Raw genomic sequence first — 12,746 nt, 5'->3', positions numbered from 1 at the left:
TTTGTTTACCTTGCCTGAGAAGACCTATCTAGAAAAATATTGCTAAGGCTAATGTCAGGGAAATGACTGCTTATGATTTCTTCTAAGAGTTTTATGGTTTCAGGTCTCACATTTAGGTTTTTGTTTTAGTTTTTTTTGTTTTCTTTTTTTTTAGGTTTTTTTTTATTCACTCTTGAGAAACACCAGAGAGAGAGAGAGAGAGAAAAAGAGAGAGAGAGAAGCAGAGGGAGAAGCAGGCTCCATGCAGGGAGCCTAAAGTGGGACTCGATCCTGGGTCTCCCAGGATCACGCCCTGGGCTGAAGGTGGCGCTAAACCGCTGAGCCACCCCAGCTGCCCTCACACTTAGGTTTTTAAACTGTCTTGAGTTTGTTTTTGTGTATGGTGTAAGAAAGTGGTCCAGTTTTATTCTTTTATGTGTAGCTGTCCAGGTTTCCCAGCATCACTTGTTGAACAGACTTTTTCCCATTGGATATTCTTGTTTCCATTATCAAAGATTAATTGACCAAATATAAATGTGGGTTTATTTCTGGCTTCTATTCTGTTCCATTGATCTATGTATCTGTTTTTGTACCAGTACTGTACTGTTTTGATTATTAAACCTTTGGTATATCTTGAAATCGGAAAGTGTGGTGCCTCCAGCTTTGTTCTTCTTTTTCAAGATTGCTGTATCTATTCAAGGTGTTTTTATGATTCCATACAATTTTGAGTATTTGTTCTAGTTTTGTGAAAAATGATATTGGCATTTTGTTAGGGATTGCATTGAATCTGTAGATTGCTTTCAGTAAGTATGGACATTTTAACAGTATTCTCCAAATCTATGATAATGGAATCTCTTTCCATTTGTGTTATATTCAATGTTTTCTAACAGTGTGTTATAGTTTTCAGAATAGAGAACTTCGACCTCCTTGGTTAAGTTTATTCCAATTTTATTCTTTTTGGTGCAATTGTAAATGGAATTGTTTCCTTAATTTCCCTTTTTGCTACTTCATTATTAGTGTATAGAAATGTAACATATTTCTGTATATTAACTTTGTATTTTGCAACATTATTAAATTCATTTATTACTTTTAATCATTTTTTGGTGGAGCCTTCAGGTTTTCTATGTATACCATTATGTCATCTACAAATAGAGTTTTATTTCTTTCTTATCAGTTTGGATATGTTTTGTTTTTTGTTTAATTTCTATGACTAGGACTTCTGGTGGAAGAGTGGGCATTCTTATCTTACTCCTGATCTTACAGGAGAAGCTCTCAGTTTCTCATCATTGAATATGATGTTAGCCATGGGTTTTTCATATTATAGCCTTTATTATGTTGAGGAATGTTTCTTATAAACCTGCTTTGTTGAGCAGATGTTGAATTTTGTCCAGTGCCTTTTCTGTGTCTCTTAAGATGATCATATTATTTTTATCCTTTGCTTTGTTAATGGGGTAAATTACATTGATTTTATGACTATCAAAGCATCCTTGCATCCCTGGAATAAATGCTGCCCAATCATGGTGAATGTATTGTTGAATGTGGTTGGCTAATATTTTGTTGAGGATTTTTGCATCCATGTTCACCAAGAATATTGGCCTGTAGTTTTGGAGTGTCAGGTTTTGGAATCAGGGTAATGCTGGCCTTGTAGAATGTATTTAGAAGCTTTCCTTCCTCTTTTATTTTTTGGACTAGTTTGAGGAGAATAGATACTAACTCTCTTTAAGTTTTTGTTAGAATTCATCTGTAAGTTCATCTAGACTTGTATTTGTTGGGAGTTTTTTGATTACCAATTCAATTTCTTTACTAGGAATCAGTCTGTTCAGATTTTCTATTTATTCCTGATTTAATTTTGGAAGATTGTGTATTTCCAGGAGCCTATTCATTTCTTCTGGATTGTTCAATTTGTTGGCATGTAATTTTTCAAAGTAGTCTCTCATCCTTTTTATTTCTGTTGTGTCAGTTGTTACTTCTCTTTCATTTCTGATTTTTTAAATTTGGGTCCTCCTTGTTCTTCTTGATAAGTCTGGCCAAAGGTTTATCAATTTTATCTTTTCAAAGAAATGGCTCTTGGTTTCATTGATCTTTTCCTTTTTTTTTTTTTTTTTAGTCTCTTTCACTTATTTCTGCTCTTATCTTTTATTTCCTTCCTTCAACTGACCTTAACCTTGGGTTTTGTCCTTTTTCTATTTCGAGTGTAAGGTTAGATTGTTTACTTCAGGTATTTCTTGTTTCTTGAGGCAGGCCTTCATCACTAAATTTTTTTTAGAACTGCTTCTGTTGTGTCTCAGATTTTGGACTGTTGTGTTTTCATTTTTATTTATCTATATGTATCTTTTTATTTTTTCTTTGATTTCTTTGTTAACCATTGGTTGTTTAGCTTTTATATGTTTGTGGTTTCTTCCAGTTTTTTTTCTTGTGATTGCTTGCTAGTTTCATGTTGTGTGGTCAGAAAAAGACCCATGATACGATTTCAGTCTTAGATTACTTAATTAATTAATTTATTTATTTATTTATTTTCAGTCTTAAATTTATTAAGATTTGTTTTATGTTCTCATGTGCTTTATCCTGGAGAATCTTCCATGTACACTTGGAAAGGTGTATTCTGGACTTTTTTTGGATAGAATGTTCTGTGTATATCTGTTAAGTCCATCTGGACTAATGTGTTGTTCAAAGACACTGTTTCAGGGATCCCTGGGTGGCGCAGCGGTTTAGCGCCTGCCTTTGGCCCAGGGCGCGATCCTGGGGATCCAGGATCGAATCCCACGTCGGGCTTCCGGTGCATGGAGCCTGCTTCTCCCTCTGCCTGTGTCTCTGCCTCTCTCTCATTCTGTGACTATCATAAATAAATAAAAATTAAAAAAAACAAAACAAAACAAAGACACTGTTTCATTATGGATTTTCCACCTGGATGATTTATCCATTGATGTAAATGGGTGTTAAAGTTCCCTACTATAATGGTATTACTGTCAGATTTTCCCTTTATGTCAATATTTGCTCTGTGTATTTAGGTGCTCCAATGTTGGATGTAGATATTTATAATTGTTATATCCTCTTTTTGCATTGATTTTTAATCATTATGTAATGCACTTCTTTGTCTCTTGTTAGTCTTTGTTTTATTTTTTTTTTATTTTTTTTTATTTTTTTTTTTTAGGTTTATTTATTTTTTTTTTAATTTTTATTTATTTATGATAGTCACACAGAGAGAGAGAGAGAGAGAGAGAGAGAGAGAGGCAGAGACACAGGCAGAGGGAGGAGCAGGCTCCATGCACCGGGAGCCCGACGTGGGATTTGATCCTGGGTCTCCAGGATCGCGCCCCGGGCCAAAGGCAGGCGCTAAACCGCTGCGCCACCCAGGGATCCCTTAGTCTTTGTTTTAAAGCGTATTTTGTCTGTGTGTTGCTGCTTCAGCTTTTTTTTTTTTCTTTTATCTTTTGCTTCCATTTGCATGGAATATCTTTTTCCATTATTTCTCCTTCAGTTTGTATGTGTTTTTAGGTCTGAAGTGAGTCTAAAGGCAGCCTATAGTTGGGTCTTGTGTTTTATCTGTTCCACCACCCTAAGTTTTTTGATTGGTGCGTTTAGACCATTTACATTTAAAGTAATTACTGGTAGTTATGTACTTGCTGTTATTTTGTTCATCCTGGTTGTTTATGTAGTTCTTCTCTGTTCCTTTCTTCTTCTCTTGCTCCCTTTTCCTACAATTGATGATTTCCTTTAGTGTTATACTTGTTTTTTTTTCTCTTTTTGTGTATCTGTTATAGGTTTTGTGATTACCAGGAAGTTTATTTATGGAATCCTAAGCATATAGCCATTTATAATTTTTAAAAGTTTTTTTTTTAATTATTTATGATAGTCACACACACAGAGAGAGAGAGAGAGGCAGAGACACAGGCAGAGGGAGAAGCAGGCTCCATGCACCGGGAGCCCGACGTGGGATTCGATCCCGGATCTCCGGGATCGCACCCTGAGCCAAAGGCAGGCGCCAAAATGCTGCGCCACCCAGGGATCCCAATTTTTAAAAGTTTTTAAAATGAAATTTATTTATTTGACAGAGGCAGGGGGAGCAGCAGGCAGAGGGAGAGGGAGAAGCAAGCTCCCTACCCAGCAGGAAGCCTGATACTAGGCTTAATCCCAGGACCCTAGGATCATGACTGGGGCCAAAGGCAGATGCTTAACTGACTGAGCCACCCAGGCACCCAGTCATCTATAATAATTTGATGGTCACTTAAATTGGAACACTTTTTTAAAAAAGATTCATTTGTTCATTTTCAGAAAGCAAGCAAATGAGGAGAGGGGCAGAGGGAGACAGAATCGTAAAAGCAGACTCCCCACTGAGCACGGAGCCTCATGTGGGGCTTGATCCAAGGACAACCCAAGCCAAAATCAAGAATTGGCTGCCAGGGGATGCCTGGGTGGCTCAGTGGTTGAGCATTTGCCTTTGGCTCAGGGCATGATCCCTGAATCTGGGATCAAGTCCCACATTGGGCTCTCTGTGGAGAGCCTGCTTCTCCCTCTGCCTGTGCCTGTGCCTCTGCCTCTGTGACTCTCATGAATAAATAAATAAATCTTAAAAAAAAAAAATTGGCTGCCCAGCTGACTGACACACCCAGGTGCCTCAGTTGGACCACATTTTAAAAGGACTTTTTTTTTACTCCCTCCTCCATATTTTTGTATATGTTATTTTATATCTTTTTATTTGTAACTTTCTTCTAATTATGGATTTTTCTTTTCCACTTAAGGAAGTTAATATTTTTTGTAAGTCTGGTTTAGTGGTGATGAGCTCCTTTAACTTTTGCTTGTCTGGGAAACTCATTTTATATCTCCTTCAAATCTGAATGAATATCTTGCCAGGAAGATTATTATTGATGGTAGGCTTTTTTCCATTTGGCACTTTAAATATATCATGAACATTCCTTTTTGGCCTGTAAGATTTCTCCTGAAAATCAGCTGATAGCATGCTAGGGTTTTCCTTATATATAGCTTTTGCTTTTCACTTGCTTCTTTTAAAATTCTCTTCTAGTCTTTGACATTTCAATTATTATGTGTCATGGAATGGACCTCCTTGGGTTCATCTTTTTGGAACTCTCTGTGCTTTCTGAACTTTGATGTCTGCTTCCTTCTCTAGGTCAGGGAAGTTTTCAGCTATTATTTTTTCAGATAAGTTTTCTGCCTCTTTTTCTCTTCTCCTTCTGGGACCTACATAATGCTAATGTTTGTTAGCTTGATGTTGAAGAGATCCCTTCACGTGTCCTCATTAAAAAATGTTTTTCTGGGATACCTTGGTGGCTCAGCAGTTGAGTGTCTTCAGCCCAGGGTGTGATCCTGGAGTCCTGGGATTGAGTCACACATCAGGTTTCCTGCATGGAGCCCACTTCTCTCTCTGCATCTCTCATGAATAAATCAATATTCTATTCTATTCATAGAGACAGAGAGAGAGGCAGAGACACAGGCAGAGGGAGAAGCAGGCATCATACAGAGAGCCTGACGTGGGACTTGATCCAGGGCCTCCAGGATCACACTCTGGGCTGCAGGCGGCGCTAAACCGCTGTGCCACCAGGGCTGCCCAAAATCAATAATATCTTTAAAAAAATTTTTTTTCTTTTGCTCTTACAGGTTGAGTGTGTTCCATTACCCTGTTTTTCAGATTGCTGACCTGTTCTTCTGCATGCACTAATCTGTTGATTTCCTCTACCTTTTTTTCATTTAAGTTATATTCTTCAACTCTCATAGAGAGTTCTGTCTTTTATATTTTTTATATTTTCTGTCTCTTTGTTGAAGTTCTCACTGAATTGTTTTACTCTTCTCTCTAGTCTGGTAACCGTCTCTATGACCATTATTTTAAACTCTTTACCTGGCAATATTGTTTATTTTTGTTTCATTTAGTTCTTTTCTGAGGCTTCATCTTGTTCTTTCATTTGGAATATATGTCTCAGGCTCCTCGTTTTGCTTGACTTTCTGTGTTCATTTCTTTTTTTTTTTTTTTTTTTTTTTTTTTTTTTAATTTTTATTTATTTATGATAGTCATACAGAGAGAGAGAGAGAGGCAGAGACATAGGCAGAGGGAGAAACAGGCTCCATGCACAGGGAGCCCGACGTGGGATTCGATCCCGGGTCTCCAGGATCACGCCCTGGGTCAAAGGCAGGCGCTAAACCGCGGCGCCACCCAGGGATCCCTCTGTGTTCATTTCTATGAATCAGGAAGAACAGGTACTGCTCCTAAACTTGAAGGAATGGTCTTGTGTATGGGCCTTCCTGTATAGTAGACTGTGTGTGATTTTTGGCTGGCAGCAGCAGTGTCTAGCATGGACTGGGAGTCTCAGGGCACTCTGCACTAGGGCTTTCCTAGTGGGATGTCGGTAGCTAAAGTGGGTATTGACTGGGATGGTCCCAAAGCTCTCAGAGAATGCCGTGGCAGGACAACTGAAGCTAAAGTGAGTGTAAGCCAAGTGTCTCAGGGTGTTCTGTGCAGTGGGTGCCTCATTGGCGCAGCTGGAATGGAGGTGGGGCTTGGGCTAGGGAGGTCCCTAAAGCACCCTGGCAGGACAGCTATAGCTGAAGGTGGGTATAGGCCAGGGGATCCCAGGGCTCTCTGTGCAGAGGGTGCCCTCAGTCTCTTTTAAAATACCCCCAGGTGTGCCTGGATGGCTCAGTCGGTAAAGAGTCTGACTTGATTTTAGCTCAGGTCGTGATCTCAGGGGCCTGGGATCAAGCCCTGTGTCAGGATCTGTGCTTGGTGTAGAGTCTGCTTGAGGATTCTCTCTCTTTCCTCTTCTCCTTATCCTGCTCACACATGCACACACTCTCAAATAAATCTTTAAAATATTTCAAACAGAGTAGTCACTAATGAAGTGCCCATTCTAGAAGCCTTAAGGGCTAAATAATTGTTGGATTTGGGCTTCAAAGTTTCTGTTATTTTATTCTTCAACTCTTCAGATGGTCTTTTTTTTTTTTTTTTTTTTTTTTTTAAGATTTTAGTAATTTATTCAGGAGAGTCACACAGAGAGAGGCAGAGACACAGGCAGACGGAGAAGCAGGCTCCATGTGGGAAGCCTGATGTGGGACTTGATCCCAGGACTCCAGGATCACGCCCTGAGCCAAAGGCAGATACTCAACCACTGAGCCACTTGGGTGTTGGGTGTCCCTATTTATTTATTTATGTCTCTCTCTTTCTTTCTTTCTTCCTTTCTTCCTTTCTCCTTTCTTTCTCCTTTCTTTCTCCTTCCTTTCCTTCCTTTCCTTCCTTCCTTTCCTTCCTTTCCTTCCTTCCTTCCTTTCCTTTTCTTTCCTTTTCTTTCCTTTCCTTTCCTTTCCTTTCCTTTCCTTTCCTTTCCTTTCCTTTCCTTTCTTTTCTTTTCTTTTCTTTTCTTTTCTTTTCTTTTCTTTTCTTTTCTTTTCTTTTCTTTTCTTTTCTTTCTTTTCTTTTCTTTTCTTTTCTTTTCTTTTCTTTTCTTTCTTTCTTTCTTTCTTTCTTTCTTTCTTTCTTCATTTTATTTATTTATTCATTCATTCATTCATTCATTCATGAGAACACAGAGAGGGGCAGAGACACAGGCAGAGGGAGAAGCAGGCTCCATGCAGGGAGCCCAACACGGGACTCAATGCTGGGACTCCAGGATCACGCCCTGGGCTGAAGGGAGGCACTCTACTGAGCCACCCAGGTGTCCCCCAGATGTTCTTTTAAATTGAATATGATATTTAAAAATATGTGTTATATTAATTTGTAACATACTTTTAACTAGCTTTTTTTATTTCTCACCTGATAATAGAGATAGTACCTGGCCCACTTCTCAATGTTGCCTGGAAACCCAGGAGAGGTCACTCTACCGAGCAGCAAGGAGGAAGCCTAGAGCTGCACTGTTAGCAGTCTTTGGTGGTACCCTGTGTGGGCTGTGCAGCCACATACATCTGAAGAAATAACAGCCCTGTGCTGGACTACTTATGCAATACCAAAGAATAATTTTGCTTGTTTATATGAAGACATGTTTTGTTATTTTTTAAAATATAGTAAGCAAAGTTCATATACTGTTGATGAGACCAGGAGTGATACCTGCATTACATGAAGTATTTTTGATACAAATTGTAATATTAAAATGAAGGGGAATTGTAAAGTATTGGTCTCTTGTTTGTTTTATCTTGAAGAGTCTCCAGTCAAAGTCGTGGCCCTGTGTGCTGGTTCTGGGAGTACGGTGCTACAAGGGGCAGAGGCCGACCTTTACCTCACAGGTAGGACAGCCTTTGGGTCTCCCTTTCTTTTTTGTGTGTATGTTTTCTCAACCTTGGTTTATTTTTTACAAGATAAAAAATAGAATTTAGGATAGCACTTACTATATAAATTGATCTAACAACTGTAGTTAGTCCTGAACTAAACAGGAACTACAGTGAAATTGGAGACAGACCATAATCTTTGTAGAGGGGGAAAAATCAGACTGGGTGGCTCAGTGGTTTAGCACCGCCTTTGGCCCAGGGCCTGATCCTGGAGACCCAGGATCGAGTCCCACGTGACTCCCTGCATGGAGCCTGCTTATCCCTCTGCCTGTGTCTCTGCCTCTCTCTCTCTCTCTCTCTGTGTCTCTCATGAATGAATAAATAAATAAAATGTAAAAAAGGGGGGGGAATCATTTAACAATTTTTTTTAAAGACCTTATTTATTTATATGAGTGAGAGCATGCACAAGCAGGGGCAATGGCAGAGAGAAAGGGAGAAGCAACACCCTGAGGTCATGACCTGAGCTGAAAGCCGATGCCTTAAGCAGCTGAGCCACCCAGGTGCCCCAACAATTTATTATTAGATTATCTAAAAGACTGATGTTTAGCATGTGTCTTCTTCTTACACATGATTTCTCTTAGATTTCATGTCAATTAATGGGACACCTTCTGCATTTCCATTTTATTTTATTTTTTTAAAGATTTAATTATTTATTTATTTGTGAGAGAGAGAGAGAAAGAGACAGGCAGAGGGAGAAGCAGGCTCCATGCAGGGAGCCCGATGCGGGACTCGATCCTGGGTCTCCAGGATCACGCTGTGGGCCAAAGGCAGGCACTAAACCGCTGAGCCACCCAGGGATTCCCCAAGCCTGAATGTTTATCTTGTTTCATGCAACCTTTGTTTTCTCTGGTTAAAATGCCTTTCTTGCCTCTTTCTTTATATTTCTAGTGATAAGTTGAGATACCTCCTCTGAGAAGTTTTTTCTGACACTATATGGCTCCTGCCCTGATGGTCATGCCTTCCTCTCCAGTCCCCATTGCTTTGTTCTTAACCTGCGGTATATATTTCTATTGGACAGTGTTTGTTTGGCACTTTGGCTCTATGCTTTGTCCTTGAGCATAACATCTAATAGGTAACGTGACTGCTCATTCAAAAGATTTGGAGGCACTTTGTACACTTGCTCTACGTGCTGCATTTCCACCTCTGTTCCTCCTTAGGGTTAGGAGAGAGGCAGTTAGTTAAATACTTTTTTCAGGGTTCCTGGCTCGCTCATTCAGTATGAGCTTTTGTATGTTCCTCATTCAGTAGAGCATGCAACTCTTAATCTCGGGTTTGTAAGTTCGAGTCCCTCATTGGGTACAGAGATTACTTAAAAATAAAAATCTTTTTAAAAAATTACTTTTTTTTTACTTCCAGGACCAGAATCCAGGGTTTTAACCCTCTGGCTATTCCCATGGCTACTTCCTAAGCCTCTCCGTTACTATTCCTTCTCTGAACTTACTACAAGTGCACATGACCAGTATCTGTTTTCTATTCTTCTGAAGATGTAAAATTTGTATAAGCCCTCAAACTTGTACTAGATTGAAATCAACTTTCAGTGTATAAGGAGTTTGACAAAATACCTACAGCATTATATGACTATTTTTATTTATTTATTGTTTTAATTTTTTAAATATTTATTTTAGAGAGAGTGCGTGCATGTGTGAGCCAGGAGGTAGGGGCAGAGGGAGAAAATCTTCAAGTGGACTCCCTGCTGAGCAGGGGGCTCGACCTAGGGCCTTATCCCACAATCCTGAGATGATGACCTGAGCCGAAACCATGAATCAGATGCTCAACCAACTGAGCCACCCAGGTGCCCCTACAGTTAATTTTAAAATAGTCACTTGAGGGATCCCTGGGTGGCGCAGCGGTTTGGCGCCTGCCTTTGGCCCAGGGCGCGATCCTGGAGACCCGGGATCGAATCCCACGTCAGGCTCCTGGTGCATGGAGCCTGCTTCTCCCTCTATGTCTCTGCCTCTCTCTCTCTCTCTCTCTGTGACTATCATAAATAAATAAAAATAAATAAATAAAATAAAAATTAAAATAGTCATTTGAAAATTAAAAAATTAAAAAAGTAAAATAAAATAATAAAATAAAATAAAAAATCATTCAGCTCAGTTCATGATCTCAGGGTTGTTCGATCAGGCCCCTTGTCGGCCCCCTGCTCAGCAGGGAGTCTGCTTGTCTCCCTCTCCCTCTGCTCTTCCCTTTGCTCTCTTTTGCTCTCTCTCTGTTAAATGAATACATATTTTAAAAAATAAAGTTAATTATAACATTTTACTTTGGAGGAATTTCAGACCTGTAGAAAAGTTGCAAGGATAGTACAATGAGCTTTTGTATGTCCTTCACTTAAGATTAATGGTTATAGGGGCACCTGGGCTTAGTTGGTTAAGCATCCAGTTCTTGATCTTGGTTCAGGTCTGGGTTGTGAGTTCAATCCCATGTTGGATTCCATGCTGGGTATGGAAGCTTACTTAAAAAATAAATGAATAAAAATAAAGATTGCTAATGGTTATATTTTGCTACATGTGCATATTCTGTGTCACATATATGTATGCATGTATGTATGTCTATAAATATCTATGAGTGTGTGTATAAATATATTTCTATTCATTTGTTTTCCCAAAACCATTTAATAATAAATTATATACGTGGCCTTTTATCTTATCCCTAAATACATCAACATAAACCTCCTAAGAACAAGGACATTATAACCTCCTAAGAACAAGGACATGGAAAGAGATCAAATACAGGAATTTAATATTGTTAAAACATTTATTTAAGGGACCCCTGGGTGGCTTAGCGGTTAAGCCTCTGCCTTTGGCTCAGGGCGTGATCCCAGGGTCTTGGGATCTAGTCTTATATTATGCTCTCTGCGGGGAAGCCTGCTTCTCTCTCTGCCTGTGTCTCTGCTTTCTCTCTGTGTCTCATGAATAAATAAATAAAATCTTTAACAACCACCACAAAAAAAACCCAAACACTTATTTAATATGTAGTCTATTTATTTTGCTAATTGATCAGAATTGTTGCTTTTTTTTTTTTTTAATTTTTATTTATTCATGAGAGACACAGAGAGAGAGAGAGGCAGAGACACAGGCAGAGGGAGAGGCAGGCTCCATGCAGAGAGCCCGATGTGGGACTTGATCCCCGGTCTCTAGGATCTCGCCCTGAGCCAAAGGCAGATGCTCAACTACTAAGCCACCCAGGCATCCGTGTTGTTGCATTTCTTTTTCTGATTGATATCTAGTCCATGATCACTGCATCTAGAATAGTTCTTCAGCTTTGTCCAGAGCACTGGCACTTGAAGAGTATAGGCCATTTGTTTTGTGATATATCTCTTAATTTGGGGCATGTGATTGTTTTCTCATAAATAATTACTTTCTTAAACTGATTTTTTAAATTATTAAGCAATATGTGCATAAGATAAATTAATGCAATTCAGAATTGTTTAAAGCCACACATAGGCCTCTGTTGATGTTCATCACCCTTTCTTTGAGCAGAACATGGTAGTATCAGGTTGTTAAGGGTCTTATTGTGGAAAGACCAGCAGATGGAGAGCTTGCTCCTTGCAGATAGAAATTTTCTCTCATTGCTCTTTCTTTCCCACAGCTACCATCCTGAGCTAGGCTTCTCTTCCCCTTGCCTTCAGCTAGTTTTTTTTTTTTTTTTTTTTTTTAGGATTTTATTTATCGAGGTACCTGGGGCTCTCAGTGGTTGAGCCTTGCCTTTGGCATGGATTGTGATCCCTAGGTCCTGGGATTGAGTCCCACATCAGGCTCCCCACAGGGAGCTTCTCCCTCTGCCTGTGTCTCTGCCTCTCTCTCTGTCTCTCTCATGAATAAATTTTTTAAAATCTTAAAAAAAAAACCAAAAGATTTATTCAACAGAGAGAGTGCACAAGTGGGGGTGGGGAGCAGCAGAGGCAGAGGGAGAAGCAGGCTCTCCACCTAGCAGGGTCCCCAATGCAGGGCTGGATCCCAGGACCCCAAGACCATGACTGGAGCAGAAGGCAGACACTTAACTGACTGAGCTACCCGGGTGCCCCTGCCTTCAGCTAGTATTGCAGAGTCTTTGCAGGTTCCCCCACGTCCATCAGAGCATGTGGAATCGTTCAGACACCAGACTTGTCTTTCCTGAAGCATGGCTTCTAACGGAGCCCATTAGGGTCTTTTCTTCTATTATAGATTAAAATATTTTGCTGTTATAGATTAAGATATTTTAGGGGTTCCTGCGAGGCTCTACTAGTTAAGCATCCCAACTCTTGGTTTCAGCTCAGGTCATGATCTCAGGGTGCCAGGGTCAGATTCTGTGCTCAGCAGGAAGTCTGCTTGAGATTCTTTCCCTCTGCCCCTCCACCCAAGTGCTCTCTAAAATAAATAAGTAAAATCTTAAAATACACACACACACACACACAACTTTAAAAAGTGCTTGAATAAAAACTGTCCCATATACGAAATGACGCATACTGGGGAGATGGGAAAAACGTAAAGGATTGAAAATTTTTCAGGGGAAAAAACTTTTTT

General features: G+C 39.6%; 1 protein-coding gene across 16 annotated transcripts in view; it reads left to right on the top strand.

The window, feature by feature from the left end:
* Nucleotides 1-12,746, top strand: part of NIF3L1 (NGG1 interacting factor 3 like 1) — a 47,460-nt gene that overhangs the window by 9,873 nt on the left and 24,841 nt on the right. For 10 of the 16 annotated variants that reach the window (XR_012024841.1, XR_012024845.1, XR_012024842.1 and 7 more), the window contains exon 6: nt 8,119-8,202. Coding sequence is in view for 9 of the 16 variants with exons in the window: in XM_072812823.1 (XP_072668924.1) it covers nt 8,119-8,202 (84 nt within the window). In the remaining 7 variants the exon portion in view is untranslated. Of the gene's footprint in view, nt 1-154; nt 950-7,745; nt 7,984-8,118; nt 8,203-9,600; nt 10,739-12,746 lie in introns of those variants that run through there. The other 6 variants (XR_012024846.1, XR_012024843.1, XR_012024844.1 and 3 more) reach the window with 3 other exon arrangements.

The sequence above is a fragment of the Canis lupus genome, chromosome 36 (assembly GCF_048164855.1).
Source record: "Canis lupus baileyi chromosome 36, mCanLup2.hap1, whole genome shotgun sequence".
NCBI classification, from domain to species: Eukaryota; Metazoa; Chordata; class Mammalia; order Carnivora; family Canidae; genus Canis; species Canis lupus.
Note: the sequence above shows the minus strand (reverse complement) of the source record. Positions and strands in the feature narration are given on the sequence as shown.